General features: G+C 55.1%; 1 protein-coding gene across 4 annotated transcripts in view; it reads right to left on the reverse strand.

Annotated features, from left to right (window-relative positions):
- PLXNA2 (plexin A2) overlaps positions 1 to 21,864 on the reverse strand; it is a 153,047-nt gene that overhangs the window by 115,855 nt on the left and 15,328 nt on the right. For 3 of the 4 annotated variants that reach the window (XR_015774563.1, XM_088067281.1, XM_005529292.3), the window contains exons 2-3: positions 17,108 to 18,362; positions 16,524 to 16,706 (exon numbers count right to left, since the gene is read on the reverse strand). Coding sequence is in view for 3 of the 4 variants with exons in the window: in XM_088067281.1 (XP_087923407.1) it covers positions 16,524 to 16,706; positions 17,108 to 18,295 (1,371 nt within the window). In the remaining variant the exon portion in view is untranslated. Of the gene's footprint in view, positions 1 to 16,523; positions 16,707 to 17,107; positions 18,363 to 18,511; positions 18,598 to 21,864 lie in introns of those variants that run through there. The other variant, XM_014258174.2, reaches the window with a different exon arrangement.

The raw sequence follows: 21,864 nt of genomic DNA on the forward strand, positions 1-21,864 counted from the left end.
AGGGGCGTGATGTGCACAGGAGGAGCCTCCTGGGCACTGACATTCAGATCTACCTGCACAGAATCGAGGTGGACTGAGTCAAAATATGTAAATACTGAGTCAAAATATGTAAATACTGAGTCAAAATATCTAAATACTGAGTCAAAATATCTAAATACTGAGTCAAAGTATGCAAAAATGAGTCAAAGTATGTAAAAATGAGTGGGAGGGATTGTTTTCCAGCACTGATGGGAAATGCACTTTGTTGTTCAGACAGGAGCAAGGGCAAACAAGGCACTGCAGTGGTTTGGAGCTCCCCTGAGCCTGTCCAGATTCACCACCCCAGCAGGAAAATTGTCCCCAGCACCTCAGGGCTGCCAAACCACCCTCTCCTCTCCCCCCAGCCACCTCTCAGCTTGCTCAGCACCTCTCTCCTTCCCCTTCCAAGAACACAAGCCTCAGGAAAACACAAACCTCGCTTTAAACAAAGCTTTAAACATGTCTTGAAACAATTATTGCCCATCTTGGGAGAGGAGGAGGGCTGGCAAAAGATTATTTTGGGAGATTAGGTCTAGAGTGACTGACAAACTGATATGCAACAGCATTTGTTTTTAATCTGAAACAGGTTTGGGATGGAATTGAGGGGAAAAAACTGCAGCCACCCACCGGCAGGAGCTGCTGGGAGGCAGGGGAGCTGCAGCCAGCAATACTAATGTGCTCCTCAGTTACCAGAGAGCCACCCTCTCCCCCACAGGACACGTGTCCCTGTCCCCTGCACCGGCCTGGGAACCTGCCCTCCTCCCTCCCTGGGGCAGGGACAGACCCCCAGAGCCACGGGAAACGCTCCTGGGGCATCACCCACGGACCCCCAGAGCCACGGGAAACGCTCCTGGGGCGTCACCCACGGACCCCCAGAGCCCCCCAGGTCACAGGGAACACTCCTGGGGTGTCACCCACAGACCCCCAGAGCCACGGGAAACGCTCCTGGGGCATCACCCACAGACCCCCAGAGCCACGGGAAACGCTCCTGGGGCATCACCCACAGACCCCCAGAGCCATGGGAAACGCTCCTGGGGCATCACCCACAGACCCCCAGAGCCCCCCAGGTCACAGGGAACACTCCTGGGGCATCACCCACAGACCCCCAGAGCCCCCCAGGGTGCAGGGAACACTCCTGGGGCATCACCCACAGACCCCCAGAGCCCCCCAGGTCGCAGGGCTGGTGCTGAGCCTTGCAGTGGGACTGGGGGAAGGTGATTTTTACACCAGGTCACTCCACAGAAGTCAAAACCTTTTCAGTTATCATTGGGTTTCCAGACTTTATGGGGTGTTTTACTCCTGCCCAGCCCAGGGCCAGTGCACCCCACAGCTCCCAGTCCATGGGGACAAGCACAACCCCAGGATCTCCTGGGCTCCAGCCCTGGGCAGAGCCTGAATCGTGCCCATAAAAACACCAGCAGATGAGCAGGGACACACCAGCTGCGGGAGGAGCGGGGGAATTAAATTAATCCCTTCATTATCAACCTGACCCCTGGGAAAATCTGAAGGAATGGCTGGGAAGGTTCAGAGCACTGAAGCCACCAGAGCTCAGGCACAGCAGCATCTGCTGCCAGCCAGGCTGGGCTCTGATCCCCCTGCCCCAGCTGGAACCTGAGCTGCTGCTTTTACCAGCAAAGACCTGGCTGGGAGTCCAGCAGTGCTGCTGGGGGCTGTGGGGAGATTTAAATATTAGGGGAGCTTTGGATAAGCAGAGATGGGAAGGGGAAAGGAGGTGAGGATGAGCCCCTGGGGGGTTTTTGGGAGGAAAGATCAGCCATCAATGCAACTCCAGTGGAAAACCCGAAGTGTCGCAGTGCCTGGGGTCTGACAGCCACACTAACTGCAAAATTCACGGGCAGCACCCCGAGGCAGCTCAGCAAACACCCCCAAATGTGGGTCCCACAGGGAGGGGAAGCTCCAACCTCTGCCCACGCTCCAAAACTTCCCAAAGCTTCCCCCCAGAGCTGCCAAGGCCATTCAGAGACACAGCCATGCCCGCCCCTGAAGCTGGCTCAGAACTGAGAGCAGCTGCCTTCGTTCATCTTTTAGCAGATTTTTAACACAGATTTTAAGAAGTTTGAAAAAGCACAAGTCCACCCCAAAGACCCCTGAAGGCAGTGCCCTGGCACAGGATCCTTGGTGGTTTCCTGAACGGAGCAGCCGGGCCACCAGCAGTGTCCCCAGTGTCACCTGCAGGGCACAGGCAGCATTCCAGGGCCAGATGCCCCATGGCAGAACAAACCAGGCTCGCAGAGTGGAGGGATTTCTGCTCCTGCAATCCAATCCCCTCTGCTGAGCTGCTGCCAAGCGCCCTCCTGGCCCCGCTGCCACCGAGAGGCTGCTGCCAACAGATCCCCTGGAAAAGTCTGGGGGAGGAACAATGGAAAATAAGGAAAAAAAAAAAAAACCCTCTCCTTCTTGAGATTGGTATCTCCAATTTAATTTCTTGTGAAGAATAACAACCAGGGAGCCAAAGGCAGAGAGCACTGGCCCCCAGCCCTGTCTCCAGCACGGTCCTGGTGCTCCTGCGTGGGATGGAAGTGGCACCACACCTGGGGAGGGGGATTGGCACAGGGGGTGCTCCCTGCTATTCCTGTCCCCAGCACAGACAGGCAGCTGAAAGCAGATTTATCTGCTGGATAATGAAGGCAAAAGATTCTCAAAAGGGACGAGTTTCAAGCCAAGGCTCCTGCACTTCTTTCTTTAATCCCTCTCGAATCTGTCAGTATTAGACAGGGGAAGGGGGAGGGTGGGGGGCATCTCCACCCAAAAAGAAGCAGAGCAGCCGTGGCTGGAGCTCCCGTGGCAGCCAGGAGCTGCAGAGGTGCCTCCGAGGCACAAAGAGGAGATTAAGGCTGAAGGCTGCAGCCAGGCACGAAGGCTGCTGGAGAGGATGGGAAGAGCACAGGGGAAATATTCCTGGATGCCTGACAAGGAGATGCAGAGACCATCTGGGTGAGGGGAGGGAGGGCAGGCTGCCAGGACAGCCATGGGAAGGATCAGCCCGGGCAGGGGAAGGCAGGTCCTCCCTGCTGCCTGTGCAGGAACCACTCCCAGCCTCCTCTTCCTCCTCAGGAGGGGCAGAACCCCAGGCTGGAGCTCCCAGAGGGGCACAGACACATCAGTGCTGTGTGGAGGGTTTGTTCCTCCAGCCAGAGAAGGGTCTGTGGTGGAAGGGACCCCAAATCTCATCTCATTCCATGGGCAGGGACCCCTTCCCCTGCCCCAGGCTGCTCCAGCCCCATCCAGCCTGGCCTTGGGCACTGCCAGGGATCCAGGGGCAGCCCCAGCTGCTCTGGGCACCCTGTGCCAGGGAAAGATTTTCCCCAATATCCCATCTAAACCCCCTCTCTTTCAGGCTGAAACCACGGCTGTCCTACCCTGGAGGCACCAGCAGAGCACAGAGCATCCCAGCTGTGCTGTCACACTGTGACCCCAGCAGGTCAGCCCAGCCCTCATCCTCCTCATCCTCACGGGCACAGGGGAAGGCTCCGTCCCTGGGCTCGGTGGCTCGGTGCAGTGACCGAGCTCTGATGGTGCTCTGCTCACCTGCTCCAGCACGCTTTGGGGACACTGCCCTCGGTGGGAGCAGGACCAGGAGCTGTGACTCGTTTGTCACAGGGCCCTGAGCAGCCATCAGACCTTAAGGACTTGTGGCAGGTGCTGAGCCGGGTCAGCTGCAGAGCAGAGACCCAAAAGGGAGAGCTTTGGTTTTCCCTGGAGTGCCTGTGGAGAAGGGAAGGTGCTGGGCTCCCCCATCAGCATTCACTGCAGCACCGGTGCCTGCAACCCGGGAGGAATCAAAGCCTCATTGATATGTGAATTATGAATGAAACCTTAAGCTTTTAAACTTTTAACCTGTGCATTTCTAAGAAAGTCTTAATTTAGCCAGAGACACGGCAGGCAAGAACAATGGTTTGGGGGAAGGCGCTGGATTTTCTGGGCTTTTAAAACACACGCTGCTTTCAGATGAATATTTCGTTTGCTGAGCTATTCCCAGGGGCGAAAGGAAAGCCTGATCCAACTGCCCGAAGCTGAGGAGTGAAATCTGTGTTACCCTGAGCCCGGGGATGAGGCTGATTGACACCGACACCATCCCCGCTCCAGCCCCAGCTCCTCCCTCCGCCAGGTTTCCGATTTCTGGGAATGTTTTGGTGGTGAGCAAACCCTGAACATCACCAGAACGTGTTTGTGAATTTATCCCGAGCCGAGGCACTGAGGGCTGGGGCCGGGAGAGCTCTGGGAAGCAGCAAAGCTGAATTTGGGGATTGGATGGACACGGGTCAGCTCAGCTCACACCAAAGGAAACCCGGGTGGGTCGGGCTGCTGAAAACAGCCCTCATTAGAAGAATAAATTCTGTAATGAAGAGGTTGGAGGTGCTTTGCCCAGGGCTGAGGAGGGGCTGTTAAGCCTTTTAAATCCTCCCCAGTTTCCCCTCCGCTGGAGCTCACCCAAAGCTCGCCTTGCTGACCGGAGCTCAAGGAGGTTTTGTTGATTTTCCAGACAACCTCGGGCACATTGCTGCCATCAGAGCTGGCACGGAGCTGGGGCTGAGCAGAGCCAGGAGCAGAGCGAGCCAGGGAATCCGGTCTGTGCCCTGCAAGGAGCATTCCCCAGGAGAGGGACACTGGGAACTGCCTGAGGAGAAAACCCCAACTGTGCAAAAACCCCAATCCCAGCCCAGGAGGAACACACGGGTGCCACAGGGCAGGGCACAGAATCCAGGATGGTTTGGGCTGGAAGGGAGTTGAAAGCTCATCCCATCCCACCCCTGCCATGGCAGGGACAGCTCCCACTGTCCCAGGCTGCTCCAAACCCATCCAGCCTGGCCCTGGGCACTGCCAGGGATCCAGACACAGCATCTAAAAAAATCTCTGAAACGATTCTGAAATCATCGTTTGAGTCCTCCAGCTCCCACAGGTCCCAGACCTGAGGGCAGGACCTGTTCCAGGTTGGGGTGGAGCCGGGCTGAGCACAGAAAGCAGCTGAGGAAGGCTGGAGAGGAGGAGACGTGGTCCAGGGTGGGCCCGGGGCTTGCCCACCACTTCTGCTGCTCAGGGGGAGGAGGCAGCAGAACTGGGGCAGAAGAGGCAATGCCACCCCTGGGAGAGCAGGGATTACACATCATGAGCCAGCAAAGCTCCTCGCTTTCAAAGGAGGGAAGGGGGGGGAAAAAGCTTAAAAAAGAGTAAAAATCAATCAGCCACAAATTATAAATAAAAGAGATGAAAGTTAAGAGCAAAGCGAAACAAAGCCCCAGGTGGCCTCTGCCTGGGGCACTCCTGCTAATTTTAGTTCCTCAGCTCTTCCCGGAGCCGTCTGCTTCCATGGCTGCACAGTTCCAGAGTGTTTGCTGCAATTCCCAAAATGTTCCACACTGGGATGTTCCAGCCTGGCTGGGGGTGGGAAGGAGGAAGGTGAGGAAGGCTCCTGTGACAAACCCAGTGGGTCCCTGGGGTGGGGTGGCCAAAAAGCCAAGGGGCTTGCCCCTGTGAGCCCAGCCCAGCACCTCCCCAGTCCATGGGGATTTGGGACCATCCCAGTGTGGATGTTCCCATCCCTGCACCCCTTCCAGCCCTGCAGCCGCCTCCTGCTCACCCCTCTGCTGGGATTCCCTCCCACAGACCCCTCCACTCTGTGCAGAGGCTGAACAAAGCACCAGAGCCCCTCCCCAGCCCATCCCTGCTCCCCTGCCCAAGCCACGCTGGCTCTGGGCTCTTGGGAAGGGGCTTGGCAGAGCCCTTGGCAGCCCCCACGTTCATTCCAGGGAGAGAAGCAGCAGCAGCCTCCCTCACAGACACATCCTATCCAGCAGAATGGATTTAAATACCTAATGAAGGAATAAATCTGGGAGCTGGAGACATTTACTGCGTCCTTATTCACACAGAACCTCAGCAGGGCCGGGGGGCACCTGCTCCAGCCCAGGGCCACTGTGAGGGGGTGGTGAAGGCAGCACCCCATGAAATGAGCCCCCACCTGCCAGGGGGATACTGAGCACTCCCAGCCCCCAAATCCATTCCCGAGGGCTCAGGACAAGGGGTGGAACTCTATCAGCAACTCTATCAACCTTCCCCAGGGGCTGGGGGAGATGGATGGGGCCACTTTGGCTCGGCAGGACACAGCAGGGATTGTTCTTTTCTGCTTGAAATGCCCCTGGCTGTGTGTCAGAGGGGAGAAGTCGTGACCTCAGCCCAGCCACAGGCAAGGCTGAAGGGCTGAGGCAGGGACTCAGAGGATGAAGATCCCAAGAGGACATTCCTACAGCATCTCAGTGCATCCCACAACATCCCACAGCATCCCACTGCATCCCACAACATCCTACAGCATCCCAGTGCATCCCACAGCATCCCACAGCATCTCAGTGCATCCCACAACATCCCACAGCATCCCACTGCATCCCACAACATCCTACAGCATCCCAGTGCATCCCACAGCATCTCACAGCATCCCACAACATCCTACAGCATCCCACAACATCCTACAGCATCCCACTGCATCCCACAACATCCTACAGCATCCCACTGCATCCCACAACATCCCACAGCATCCCACAGCATCCCACAGCATCCCACAGCATCCTACAGCATCCCACAGCACCCCACCGCATCCCACAGCACCCCACCGCATCCCACAACATCCTACAGCATCCCACAGCACCCCACCGCATCCCACAACATCCTACAGCATCCCACAGCATCCCACAACATCCTACAGCATCCCACAACATCCTACAGCATCCCACAACATCCTACAGCATCCCACAGCATCCCACTGCATCCCACAGCATCCCACAGCATCCCACAGCATCCCACTGCATCTTACAGCATCCCAGCCATCATTTGGATCTCAGCTTTACCTCCCCCACCTCCCAACCACAGCCAAACTCATCCTGCCCTTTCCCTGCTGTTCTGCCTCCCCTCCTCCCCCACCATACCAAAGGTCGGGTTTGAAATTCAGGGGTCAGGAGGAAGAAATGGAGCGGGGTCAGGGGTGAGGGGAGCACTCAGGTGAGGAATTTCACCTCACCGAGCATTTGCTTCCATGAATCAGCAGCTCCAGAGCTCCTGCCAAGAGCTGAGCTGGGCCAGGGCAGTGCAGACAGGACCTGTGGGGACAGAGCAGGGCATCCCCCACCCCACAGCCACAACAGCTCCTCTCCTCTCCTGAAGCTTCTTCCCTTTTTTTTGGCTTATCCCAAGCTTCTCAAGATACCAGCAAAAAACCCCCCACGGGAATGCCAACCCCCAGAGCAAAGCTCCAGCAGAAATGGAGTGAGGTGTGAGATGAGAGATGTGCTGCACATATCTGGAGTCCCCAGGTTCCATCTGCGGAGCCCAGCGGGGCACACGGAGCCAGGGAACGTCCTGCAGGTTCCTCCCCAGGTTCCCGTTCAGGGGAGGGAGTTTGGCTCGTGCTGCCTCTTCCCCAGCAGGGGCTGGGGGGAATAAATCCATCATCCTACAATGCTGATGTCACCACTACGCCCCCAACAACAGCCTTTGGGGTTTTTCCTTCAATTCCCATTATCCCTGCACTCTCAATCTGCCAGACACATCCATCAGCTCTCCCTTCCCAAACTGCTCCTCAGCCAGGCCCAGGCACTTTGGGGAAGCCTGGGAGGATTCCTGCCTGCTGGAGGGTTTCACACCAGCCTCTCTCTGCTGGGAATTCACAAACAATTGCTGTGCTCGAGAGGGGAGGGAAGCACGCAGCACCCCAATGAGCCCACACGGTGGATAAAGGGAGCAGAGAGCCAGGGAGGGGCTGGGACATCGCCATCCCTCTCCCATGTGGAGAGGGACCATCCCCATCCCCATCCCCATCCCCATCCCCATCCCCATCCCCATCCCCATCCCCATCCCCATCCCCGAGCCTGGCAGCCGTGCCCAGCAGACAGGGCAGCCCCATTCCCCATTCCCCATTCCCAGGGAAGGTGGAGATCTCCTTCCACGCAGGAAATGCAGCTGCAATTGGGAAATGTGCTGCGAGAGCAAAAAAATAAAGCTGTTTTCATGTAAATGTCCCCAGTAATAAAAGTGAATGAAGAAAGCAAAACATCCAAACAAGAAATAGTACATTTGTGCTAGAGAAGCAAAAATGATTCTAAAAAAGAGAGCTTTATCAACAATTTCCAGAAGGCATCGGCTGCTCTTTAATGCTCCTCGAGGAATAACACAGCTCCTGCTGGACCTGGGCTGCCTGCTGCCTCTGATCACAGGGCTCTGAACAAGCCAGCCTGGCTACAGCACACTTGAAAAACGTGAAACTTGTTTGTTTTCACAAGCAAACACTGAGCTGCCTTTCTCCCCCCAAACCTGCTGTTCGGTGCTGTTCCCTCTGCATTTCCCTGGCAATGCCCACCCTGGGGCTGCTGGAATCAGCCTAATCCCAGCCCCACCCTGGCGTGGCCAAACTCCCCTCAAATCAAGGGCAAAGAATAAAAACCGTGCCCCGGGCAATGGCATGTGCTATGCTCCAAAATACACAATGTTTAAACATATCCATGGGTTGATTGCTAACGCTGAAGGTCAGTGTTTATCTTGCTTTCTTTGCACTTTGGATTACGAACCCTCAGCTGAACTCCCTGTGAAGTCAGGAGGTGCAGTTATCCCTTTTCCCAGTGGGAGCTCAGGGGCAGCCTGTGTGCCTTTGAAACTCCTCAATCTCCTTCCCATTATACCTGGATATTCTAATTATTTATTTCTCAGTAACGAGACCGAGTTGCTGGTGTGACAGGCTCTGCACAAAGGAGAAAAGCAGAGAGGGTCACAGCCTGCTGCCCTTTGGCTCCAAAGCTCTGCACAACGGTTTAGCCCAGATATACTCCAGACCTGCAATTGGTCTGAGAGCCAGAAGAAAGGAGGGAAACTCTGGTTTCATTCCAGCTCTGTTAGTCACTAATTTCAGCAGTGCCAGGGTACCCTTTGCGAGTGAGGAGCTCCAAGAGCACCAAAGGCAGCGGGGAGGGGAAGCAGGCAGAGGGATGCTCTGTTCTGCCTCCCACCCCTGACACCGCCTTTGGCAGCCAAAGAGCTCCGGGCTGGAGCCCCAGCGCTGCTCGTGTGGAGCTCCCTCATTTACCCCAGCGCCTCTCCCTCACCCTTCTCCCCTTTTTACCCTCAGCAGCTCCAGGGACCGGCCCGTGCTGTTCCCGGGGGTCTGTGAGCGCCATCCTCTCCAAGTGGCCATTGTAAATCCCGCTCTAAGCTGGCGACAATGGCCAATTTACGGTGACACTGCTTTTAACGAGCTGGCAGGGGCAGAGGGACCAGACAATTCCCACCTCCGGTCCCCCAACACCTCGTGCTGCTGGCTCCCAGCTCTCCAGGATGCTCAGGCTGCTTTGCCTAGGGCCCGCAGGCAGGTTTATGAGATTAAAGCCCGCCACACAATAAATAATTTAGCAGCTAACCACAACAAAACCTCTTCCCGTGCTGTATGGGAGCGGGGCTGTATGATGTGTACATTCATTTAAGATGCACATCGCTTTCATGTACACGGACCTGTTTGATGCAGAGCCGTGTCACCGAGCGAGAGGGAACAGCAGGAGAGGTGCGGGGCACAGCGGAGCCGGCAGGGGCTGGAGGGACAATTGCTGATTGAGCCTCGTGCTAATTATTGCAGCCTTCCCGTGCTGCTGCCTGTGCTCCCCTTCTGCACCCCTGTCCAAGGGATCTAAACGCTCTGCTCCTCCACCGCTCCTGCCGGGCTCCCCAGTACGAACTGGGAGGGACTGGGGGCCTCTCCCTCAGCTCAGGAGCAGAGCCCATGGGAATGACAGCTTTGGGTCACCCTTGGGCGCTGCTCAGGGTTTTGCTGGGTGTTTTTGCCAGGTGACAGCCGGGACAGCCCATGGCCCTTCCACAGCCCCAGAGAACTCAGGTGCGAAATCCTCCGGGGCGCTGCTCCCGGGAGCTCCCCGCAGCGGGCAGGGCTTTCTGTCCCTCTCCTTCCCAGGCTGGGCTGTCTGCAGAGAGCTCCCCGAAGGACAGGCAGGGCTCTGCCTATGCCAGCAGCTCGGCAGGAATGGGAAGGGGCTCCTGAGAGGCAGGAGAGGTGCGGGGATCATAGCGGGAGTCGCGGAGCCGAGGATGCGGAGCCTGCCCGGCACGGCCGTGAGCGCGGGGCTGATGCTCCGCTGCTGGATCTGCCTCCCAAACCCGCCGGGATTTCACAGCCCTGCTCACTGCCAGAGGCACCCGAGGCAACAACGGGCTGTAAAACCCATGGGGGATGGAGGGGATGTTAAAGGCAGCACCACCAGACACCCAGGAAAAGCCGCGCTGCCATCCCCACCCTAAAGCGCGGCCGTGCTGCTCCTCCGTGCCATCTCACCCCCCGATTGTCCCTAAATCCCAAATTTTCACGGCAGCAGCAGCAGCTCAGGGGCTGTGGCACCGCTCAGGACTCTGCCTGCACATTCCCCCGTCTCTCCCAGCACATTTGCGGTTTCCACATTTGTTTTTTCTGCCTCGAGGAGGCATTTAGAGAAGCAACATAGCCTGGGATTCTCACAGTATTTCTTGCCACCCGGGGATTTAAGATCTTACAAATGGACCAAAACCTGTGTTATTTTGACCTCTGAGGATTTTAAAAGCCTGCAAAAAAATACGTTTATAGTAAAGAAAGCATGAACTCCTTGACTCGTGAGTAGGAAGGCAGGAGTCTGACACTGCCCTACCCCCAAACCCAACAACATCCAGAGCAGCAGCTCCTTCAGCTTCACACTCCAGGAAAGCAGGGACAGGCAGGCAGACTAACAGGAGCTCACAAAAGAGTTTGGAATTTCGTGATATTTTTCACCAAGATCATTTCAAGTAGAAACTCATTAGTGAACTTGAAGAAAACGTCGTGAAACGGAGGAGGAATAACTTGTGCCTCACTTGATGCTCATGAGGGAGATAATTCCTCTGGGAGAAGGTGTGGGGATGAATTATCACCGAAATATGCTCAAGATATTTCCTTATCCTTGTTTGGATGGGGTGCTGAGCAGCCTGGTCTGGCTGAGGGTTCATTGCAGGACTAAATGGCCTTTGAAGGTCCCTTCCAAGCCATTCCCTGATTTCAGAGGCAGATGTATTCCAGGCAGGATGTTCTCCATGGATAAGGCTGCTCAGCACTCACAGCCTCCACTAACCCCTCTTGATTTAGAACTGAACCAAACGTAATCGCTGCCCTCCGAAATTTCGAGTTGATTTTTCAAGGTGCCTGAACCAGAGTCATCCCCATCTCCTGAGCCAAGAAATGAGATTAAAGCAGCCTCCGAGCTCACCTGGCTCCGTTTCCCATCCCCAGCATTTCCTGAACACCTGCCCCTTCACTCTCCAGCAGCTATAAAAACATCTGCCAGCTTCTGGCTTTTTTCTGATGGGACTTGCTCTGGCAGGCACCAGATAACAGAGCCAGGGACGGGATGCTGGGAGGAGAGATGCCAATTTCATGCCATTAAGAGGTGGCAGGGACATTCCTGAGTGCTCAGACCCACAGTTCAGAGGGACTTGGCAGCTCTGCCCCATGTCCAGCCCCAAACACCCCCCAGTGCTCTCCTCTGGCTCCCAGAACTTCTCCCATTCCCTTGCACAAATTCCAATTAATAGGATTCCAACTTCCGGCTATGAAAAGTAATAAATGTGAGGGACCATGGAGCATTTTGGGGATCCATTTCTGTGCTTTGACAGCACAGATGGAAGCAAAGAGGAATTACTTTCTGAGGCTGGAAAATCTTTGTTTAGGGAGAAGACAAATCCCAGCTCCTCCAGCCACAACAGCAAGTCCAGTACTGAACAAACACCCCCTTATTTCACATCCTAGGGCAAAAATCAGACTCTTTTTTTCTCAGACCTTTCAATTAAACAACTTCTTCAGCCAAACAAGAACCACCTGCCCTCTCACACCTCTGCTGGGATGTGGGGATCTGCGCCCCGAGGGTGATGGATTGACCACGGAGCCGGCACAGCCCCTGACCTCCCAACCTACAGCTAAAACCAGGCAAATCCTTTGGAAGGCGCCTGCAAATGGATGATTTTCATCTGCTCAATAACAGCCTGGCGTCCTCTTGGCTTCTCCACGCACTGATGCAACCCAGCTTCTCCTGAAGTGTCGCGGGATGCGATAATGAAGGATAAATTACCGGGATGAGATAACCATCCATAGAATGAAGTCATCTAAGGACAGGTTCGGACATATATATATTTCATTGTGAAAGACCTCCTTTATTCCCACTAATGGAACAAATTAAATCAGCCAAGCTGAATAAAACTCTCACGTCCCAAGACGTAACGACGCACTTAAAAGTTCTCCGTTCCTCTGGCGGCGCAATCCAATCACTCATCGCTGTCCCTTGGAAAAGTGGAGGTGGGGAGCAAGGACAGAGCTCAGGAATTCAGCAGGTGACAGGAGTGTGTGTCCCATCACAAAGAGAGCCCCAGCACTGTGTATTTCTCTGTGGCACTCCTGCAGGCAGAGCCTGAGCAGCTCTTTGGGACTGACCTCACCCCCGGGATGGATCTGAGCCACGTCCAGCGCAGCTACCCTGTCCCAAGCGTGTCACAGTTGTCCAGGAGAATTTTCCATCCATTTTCCAGGAGAATTGGGGGTGATTTCATTCACACGCTTTATCCTTCACCTCAGGGCACCTGAAACAACCACACCTGGGCCCTTGCCTGCAGCACTGCAACACCTCCACATCTCCAGCACACAAATTAAAACCTTATCACCACCGAGCAACTCAGCGCTGGGTAAAACCCAGGTAAAACATCACTGTTCCAGATTTCCCTCCCCTGTGCCACCCAGGAGCATTCCCAGCTCGTGGGAAGGCAGGCAAGGCTGCAGGAACCACATTTTTCCTACAGCCAGCATAAACAGCGTGATGGAAAAATAATACCTAGATGGCGACTGGCAGACAGAGCAGAGACATTTATTTATTCTTGATCACAAACAATGTCCTGCATTGACAAGCTGAATGAAGGGCACTTCACTGATTTATTAGACCTAATAAGAAACAGACCTCTCGGGATGAAATACAAGATTGATTTTTAGTGGCAAGCCTTGCTGCCATCCCAGGCACTGAGCTCAGGCTGATGAGATGGAACCAGGCGTGCGCAGGGACGCGGGGCTGACACAGCTCTGCTGGGGCAGGGGAATAAATGGGAGGATTGGCGCGGGGAAGGGGAGATGGAATGGAAACACGGCGATAACAGCCCTGCACTGAGGGTTCCCCCTCTCCCTGCAATGCTCCTCTCTCCCATTACGGCTGTGGGTCCCAGGAGCAGCAAACCTCTGGGAAGTTAAGGGCAACTCTGGTGGGATTCCCTGGAAACCTCGGAGCCAGATCCTCTCCATGAATCTGCCTTCCAGAGCAGCCCCTCTAAGCACAGCAATCTCCACATCAGTCTCAGCATCTCCCAGGCACACACACATCAGCTGAGTTCCGTGGATGCCGTTTTCCATCAGGAAAAAGACAGCTAGCACAGCAGTGCTTAGCTTGAGGCCCTATTAATAGCAGTTCTAATTATATGGCTGCAAATTTAATTCATGGCAATGATTAGTGTCAAAATCAAAGGCATCACACATCAATATTGATAGAATTGTATGAAGCCCATAAACAGAACAAGCGAGCTGACACATCTCCCCCCAGCACTTAGTTGCTGTTAACTGTTGCATTAATGTCCCTTTTCATTTTGCTTGATGGAAATGGTTTCATTGGAGGAATCCATGATTCTGAATGGTTATGTCTCCAACATGAGCCCCTTTTCCCTTTTTTCCCACAGCCAGGAGGCTGAGGTGCTTTGGAAGGAGAGCAGGAGGGGGAATTTCATCCCACGTACCTGTGCTCGGCCAAAGGGCCACGGCATCAGCAGCATTTGCTTTTCTCCCACTCTGAGACAATTCCTGGGGAGCAGAACCAGCAGGAGCAGAGGTGAAGAGCTAAAGGCAGGAGGACACCAGTGAGATAACCCAGTGTTTCCAGTAAGGAATTCTCACTGGGGGAGCACAGGAAATTTGAAAGATTTCGGAGCCATCTCCCTGACTTTCCTCCAGCTACACCAAAAACACCTTCCCTGAAAGCCCAGACAGAGCCAGCAGCTTGTTTCCAAAGGAAATCAACAGCTGTGGGCGAGGGAATAGCTGTGACAAAGCTTTCAGACATTAATTGTGTGGGTAGATCTGAGACGGAGGAGGAGATCAGGTGCAAAAGGCGTCTCCACAAATCGCTGGCGCTTACAGAGGTGCTGAACACTTCCACCATCATTTCACAGATGGGGAAGGAGAGATAAGGAGAGAGTCCTGAGCTCTCGCTGACTTCCAGACATGTCTGGTTATCCTGGAACAGGCACGAAATCTGGAGACAACCTGTTAACTTCCCCCGGGTCCTGCCTCCTCTGCAGCCACAGCCCCTCAGCTCAGTGCAGAGCTGCTTCCTACGCCTCACCTGGGCTCCCTCAGGCCATGGAAAAGATAATCCCGTGTGAAAAATGAGGGAAAATCTGCTAAAGGTGTAGACAGAGCCGTGAGAGAACAGCAACATCCTCAGCCCCACACAGGGGAGGACGGGACCATGATTGTTCCAGTTAATTACAGGGGGGATGGTTCCCGTCAGCTGCAGGCAGCTCTGCTGTTAAACAAGGGCAGATGCCATGAAAACCTGACTGTAGTGAATGTCTGGAATTAATTTACTTCAGAGATGGGCCAATTTTCATCCAAGAGATGAAGGCTTGCAGGTGAAGGATTCCACAGCCCTCCCTGTGGACAGTGGAGCAGGAATAGATTGACTTTGCATCAAAAAGTGTTCAGTGTAGACGAGCACCAGGAATGAAACCCTGCTGGAGAGACTGCTGCTTCTGTAATCCTTCATAATTCATGGAACAAGCCCGTAAATATCTCGTGTGCAGGCACAGGCTCCTGCTTTTGCTGCCTCTGAATGAGGAGCCTCCCCTGTCCCCAAACTCTGTGCACAGCGAGCACCAGGCTGCATCCCCCGCTGCATCCCCTGCTGCATCCCCTGCTGCATCCCCTGCTGCATCCCCTGCTGCATCCCCTGCTGCATCCCCTGCTGCATCCCTGGCTGCATCCCTGGCTGCATCCCCTGCTGCATCCCCTGCTACATCCCCTGCTGCATCCCCTGCTGCATCCCCTGCTGCATCCCTGGCTATATCCCCTGCTGCATCCCCTGCTGCATCCCCAACTCCGAGCTTGGCACACACATTTGGGATGTGCTGAGGGCTCCTTTTCCTTCCATTTAGCTGAAAATCCCTCTCCCCTGTGCCATGGCAAGCAGGGAAGTGAAGGGCTCTGCTTTACAAGCTCCCTCTCCCCCACGTTCAAAATTGCCCCACTGACACTCGAGAGGCACCAGGGAGGCACCTAATTTACTACTACTCAGCACTTGTAAAGTGCTGAATGAATATTAATGAGCTGATGTAATTAAAATGATGCAGACATTCAAGTGTAGTATCTGCCTGTCCTTGTATCTTCCTGGATAGATGAGGAAGAAATTCCCTGCTGCTTAAGGACTCAAAAAATTAACAGCCTGCTGTTGATTACATTTGTTAACTCTTTCCCTGGCATGAAGGAGCAGGGGCTGCATTTAACGGGTTCACCTAATGCTGTCATTTAGAGCTGAGGTTAATTGCAAAGGTCTCAGCTTGCCAGAGCAGCAGCTCCGAGGCTGCTTTTGCTGGAGCTGGATCAGACTGAGCTGGCTCCCAGCTGCAGCTCCAGCTCCAGAGGCCAACGAGGGCTCTCACACACCGCTGTTTACGCCCCAAGGCCACTTCCAAACCTATTTTAAATACAGACCTCCTCAGAGAGTTCTCTTCCAACTCAGAATATTCTGAGTTTTTGTGACTCAAAAGTGGGGAAATCCCAGCTGGACTTCAAAGGCCTAAAAATCATTCAAGGTCGGGTTGGACACAGGCTTGGAGCAATCTGGGTTTGGTGTCCTTGCCCAAGTCCCTTCCAACCTGAAACATTCTGTGGCTCTCACCTGAGCCCTACCATCCCCTCCCAGTGTTTGTGATGCAGAGGATAAGGAATGTTCCAGGGCTGATCGATCATCCAGCAGAAGAGGCAGAAGGAAGCAGTGGGACTCTGCCCTGAGGCTTGGTTCCAAAATCAGCCACATTAACCCGTTCCTGTCTCTCCATGACCAAAATCCTGCCAGCACCAGCAGCTCCAAAGGCTTTGTAACTCACAGCCTTCTACACTGGTAGCAGGATTGCTGGGAAACAAAACGATTGCAAGATTTCCATCTGACCTCCTTTGTTTCCTTTTCCAGGACCATCCTGCAGCAGCTTCAACCTCACCTTTCCCAAAACTTGGCACTTCAAAACAAACCACACTAACAGCACTGAGGGCTGAACTCTGCCTCTCCAACCCTTCCATTTCCACTCCTGCTTCACTCCCAGTTTCCCACTGGAAAGACACAGCAGCAGTGACACACCAGAGCGTTCCCAAAGAGACAAAACCCAGCTCCTGGCTCTGCACAGGCTCGGACAAGGCTTACCTTCTTCAGCTTGCCCGTCTTGGTGCCCACGAAGACCACGCTGTAGCCGTTGTAGACGTAGGAAGCCACGGAGGTCATGCGGTCGCGGCTGGAGGTGAAGAGCGTGACCCCATCCACGGGCACCGAGCCCCCCAGGGGCTGGTTGATGTCGAGCCCACAGAAGTTGTCATCGATGGGGACTGGCTGGAATGACAAGGTTTGGGGCAGCTGTGAGTGAAACAGAGCCCAGGGCAGCCCCACACACTCGGGGTGGTGTGGAGGGAGCTGGCAGTGCCAGCAGCAGGGCCACCAACGTGCCACCCCCTGCCAGCTCCAGCCACCCTCCCCAGGGCTCCTGCAGCTTCCAGAGCCCCACGCTGGGAATGACAAAGTCTCCCAGGAAGCTGCACACCTTTATCCTGCCTTAACACCACCCCTTCCCTCATTGTCATCACACTGTAGGATGAGAGCGTGGATTCAAGGGGAAGAGTGCTCCGAATGTAGGGAAACTGAGGCACAGACGGGCTGACACTACTCTGCAAACTGGTGTTTCATTGATCCTGGCTCTCGAGGGCTCCCACAGCCATCACCCAGCACACCCTTACCGCTTTGGTGCACTGGACATCCTTCCCCAGCAGCCAGTTGAGCTCCAGGTTGCCCTCGCCCTGGTAGCAGGACTGCAGGCGCTCCTTGATGTGGGCGTTGACGGTGCGGATGGGGAAGGCGCAGAGCGCCGAGTCGTCGGGGGGGTGGTGGTACTGCTTCTGCCCCTTGGAGAAGATGGCAAAGAGCACGTCCTCCTGCGCCGTGATGTTGAGGGACCTGGCCAGCACCTCCCCCGGCTTGGACAGGTAGGCGGCCTGCAGCAGGCGGTACTCCGTGTCCCCCCTGACGCAGCCGAAGGGCAGGGACACGTACGAGTGGAACTTGGGGTCGTCCTTGCACAGGCGGACGATGCGGGAGGTGTAGAAGAGGTCGCTGGCGGAGTTGATGGAGACGCCCTCGGGGGTCTCCGGCTGCACCGTCAGGAAATAGACGAAGTTGCCGCTGGCGAAGCCGTAGATGTAAAAGATGTCGAAGTGCGAAACCAGGGCCAGCGTGTCCGAGGGGATTTTGATGAGGGACGAAACAAAGTCACTGTGGAGCTCGTAATCCAACATCGCCGACGACTCCGGGTCCCGGGGCAGCTTGCGGCTGGAGAGGGTGGGGAAATAATCCTGCTTGCCATCCACCGCCGTGCCGATGAACAGCTTGCCGTCCTCGCCCTCGGAGCGCACGATCACCCCGTACATGGTGCCCGTTTTGTTGACGCTGGAGAGGTAATGCTCCTTCTTGTGCGAGGGCTCCACCAGGATGAAGAGGTCGTCGAGGCGCAGCAGCTTGCAGACCCCCTGGTAGAGGCTGCCGCACGCCAGCAGCCGGTTCTCGGAGTAGTCGATGATGAGCAGCTTGTTGACGTTGTTGGTGAGCGTGAGGACCTCGCTGCATGGCTGCACGATGAGGGGCGGGTAGCAGGATTTGTTGTCCTCCTCAGGACCGGTTTTGTGGGCCACCAGAATGGTCAGGTTCCCCGAAAGCTTGTACACCCTGTTGGTGGCCCCCACGTAGACGGCGCCGGTGCCCCGGTGCACCGTCAGGTGGTTGAACGTCCAGTCCCGGTTCTCCGAGTGGAAAGTGTTGAACGAGGCATTGCTGGACACGTTCCGGGACAGCGATGCCAGGAAGAGGCAGAGCAGAGCCACTGACCAGCCATCAGAGTCCAGTGCCCGAGGCCAGTTCCTCCTCTGATCCATCCTGGGAAAGGCAAACTCCGCGTCCCCCGCGCGTGTTCTGAGCCCCGGCAATGCCCCTCACATGGTTCTGTGGAGAGAAGAACCACCCAGAGCCAAGGATTAGATCCCGTGTGCCCTGCAGATAAAATTCAAAGGAGGCTTTCTAATTACACAGTCCTTGAGATAAAGGGAAGATGTATCTGAGCACAACGAGAATTAAACAAGTCCACAACTTACTGGAGAACAGTTCGGGCTTGATGCTTTGCCACTTGTTTCAGCCCCTGCATCTTAATTTGTGGCTGGGTTTGGCTGTTCAGAACACGCTCTGCTCAGCCAGGGAGGGGAGAATCAGCTCCAGCCCAAGACAAAGCCCGTGGCTCACAGCCCCAGCCATCCATCTGCAATCTTGGCTGAAAGGATGTCTCCTGCAGGGTGTGTTGCTGGAAGCAGCAGAGGAAATAAGAGCTGTTCTTTACCTTTAAACCCTCTCTGATTTAATTTGGGAACCTGAGGAAGAAGCCTCGTGCAGGCAAGTTCATTGAGCACAAACACACCGAAGGCTCTGACATCTCGCTTCAGACCCTCCCCAGAGCCAGAAGTGCCTCTCAAGCAGGTGCTTTTTCGGCAGGAACTCCTTCACAAGGTGCTTTCCTGCCAAAAGCAGCTGCTGCCAAGCTGGGAGCACGTGGTTAGATCAGCCACCATCCCTGCCAGCAGGGGAGAGACCACCAGTCTAGAGCAGCTTGCTTGACCTGACCACAGAGGTGTCGGAGTGCAAGGATGCAGAAAACCACCGGGAAGTTCTCCTTTATCCAAAATTATCCATTCCTAGTGTGCTCCAGGCTGGGCAGGCAAAGGAACCACCCCAGAGACCTCCTCCCTCACCTCAGGGTCACTCCTGGGATGAGGCTGAGGATGAGGCACATTCTGCACCCACGGTGTCCCAACAGTTCCCCCATGGGAACCCTGTCCTGCAGCTCTGATCCCCCTGCCAGGGCAGGAGGCTGTTCTCTCACCCCCATCTGCTGCTCTTGGTTCGGTTTATTTAAATTTACAGCAATTCCTGGTGCTGCAAAGCCACCCTGAGTGTCACCAAAGAGCCGCTCTTTAGCTTGTTCCCGCCGGGAGCCGGAGACGGCTGTTCCTGAGAGGTGACAGAGGAGCTCTGTCCCTGCGCTGCCGTCCCCGTGTCACTGACAGGAGACACGACAGGAGACAGGCAGCGGTAATGGCTTTCTCATTCTGCTCAGGGAGAACTTCCCCAGCTGCTTCCCTCCGGCTGCCAGGCTCGGCGCTCCCGCCTTGGGCTGCGGCAGTTTGTCTGTCCCAGGGAGGACACGGGCCCTGCCACCCCCTCGGTGTTCTGGCACAGAACAGCTGCCCCTGCTGCCTTCCCAAGCACAGCAGGACTGGGGATTCCCTGGCTCTTCCCACCACATTTCTGAGAGAACACCCCAGCACCATTCCCTAAGCCAGAATCTTTCCAAATGGAACGGACCAAAGGGCTCCCAGGGATCAGGGATCCTCTCCGTGCTGGTGACACACGGTGACGCCCGATCACGGGGCTCAGAGCAGCTTTGCCTGGAACCCCACAGTGCCCCAAGTCCTGGGACATGTCCCCTACAGGCTCTGGTTCAAGGGGAGCCCCAAAGGGAGAGATCCCACAGAGAAGGGTGAGGTCCTGCTGGAAAGATCTGCGCTCACAACCCTCCTGCTCAGCAGCTCCTGATTCTCACAAAGCTGTTCCATGGCAAAGTGAGGCAAGGACGGAGCAGGCTGGAAATGAATGCACTTAAAGAACTGAACTTTACACACCTCTCTGCATGTGTGGGACCACAGCAGCTTTAGATCTTTTCCAGAGATGTTTCCACCCTGAGCCGGTCCAAACCCAGCGTGCGTGGAGCTGCTCTGCTGGAGCCCAGCCCCGCTGCCCTTCCCAGAGAAAGCTTTGCAGAGCATTTCTGAGCAGTCACTGCCAACAGCAGCACAGATCACGCCTTTCAAACATGATCTGAACACCACAGACCGTGGCCCGAGCTGCCATCCTATCCAGCCATCCCTGGATCCCGTCACCCCCGGGGCTGGGGGACAAGGTGAGGCACAGAGCTCAGCGAGACCGACACCAAACAGCCAGAGAACCCGCTCCCTCTGAGGGTCTCCTGGATTCTGGGGAGGAATTCCTGGCTCACAGAGGGAGGAGAGGTTGGCAGAGGTTGCCAGCTGTGGCTGCCACATCCCTGAAGTGTCCAAGGCCTGTTTGGATGGGGTTTGGAGCAGCCTGGGGTGGTGGAAGGTGTCCCTGCATGGGCTTGAAGTCCCTCCCTCCTCAAACCATCCCTGTGGAGGGGGCCAAACACCTGGGGAGTTAAACACCAACAGAATGGGTGATTTTAACTCTGATCCTTAATACCATTTGATCATTAATTTTTCCTCTCTTTCTTTTCTTCTTTTTTTTTTTCCTGAAGAGAGTTTTAAAATACAGCCTCAGAAGCAATCTGCAGCTATTAGTAACGCAAGGTGAAAGCAAGAGTAAATTCAGGCACACAATATAAACCCAAGCAGCTGAAAGGCCTCAATTAGGCTGAAAGGAGTTATCTGGTATTTAAATAATTATTAGATTGAAGGAATAATCACAGGTCTGAGCCGATTTTTTCCCCCACTGTCATCCTAATGGAGACTATAATATTATTATTCAAATGCCCATGATTCTCATTGAGGGGGGAAGAAAAAAGGGCTCATTTAATCTCCATGTGACAGGGCTTCAGGAGGCACCATTAGTCATTTCTCTCATTTCAGCTGTCACTCACTCACGGGCACCACAGTTTGTCATTAGTGGCATTTTGTGCAGACCAAAAAAAAAAACCAACAAAAAACAAAACAACAACCAGGCAGAAAAAAAAATAAATAAAAAAAATTAAAGCCAAAACAAGAGAATCTCCCGTGGCAAATGATGGCTCAAAGACACAATTCTGATGTCACCAGGGTGGCAGCTGTGTTTGCCTGGTGGTGAGGGGGCTTTTCTTTGGGGGTGGGGTTGGTCTGGTGAGCAGTGATTTATACTCAGCTCTGCTGGGCCCTCACCCATCGCCTCTGCACACCCAGCTCCTCTTTCCAGGGGTGTTTCATCCCCTCTGGCACCTCCAGGGCACAGCAAAGCATCCCCAGTGTCCTCACTGGCCCCAGAACCTGTACTGCCCCTCATCCTCACAGACACCCCCTCACCTCACCCCCTCCCTCCCAACCCCACAAGCTTTTCCCTGTCTGTTCCTTTTTTCTGTCCCTTGTTCTGTCCCTGTGTTGTCCCCTGCTCAGAGGTCCCCAGGGTCCCCAGGCACCCGCAGGGGGAGCAGGTTGGGCCATAATCCCAGGCTGTGTCCCTGAACAGACCCTCCTGAGGAGGGGCAGAGGGGCTGGCCTTGCTCTCGAAGCTGGGGCTGCCTTCTGCCCCTTTTGCTCTTTGGAACCCCATGGGATTGGTGGCTGGGAGTGGAGACAGATGTGGTGGCAGCGTGTCCCCAGGCTGGCACAGCCTCACCCCTGCCCAAAGGGTCCCCAGGAGGACACACACCTCACCCCTGCCCAAGGGTCCC

Source organism: Pseudopodoces humilis, chromosome 26 (genome assembly GCF_049639895.1).
Source record: "Pseudopodoces humilis isolate 2021_Gansu_Grassland_sample_001 chromosome 26, ASM4963989v1, whole genome shotgun sequence".
Taxonomy (NCBI): Eukaryota; Metazoa; Chordata; class Aves; order Passeriformes; family Paridae; genus Pseudopodoces; species Pseudopodoces humilis.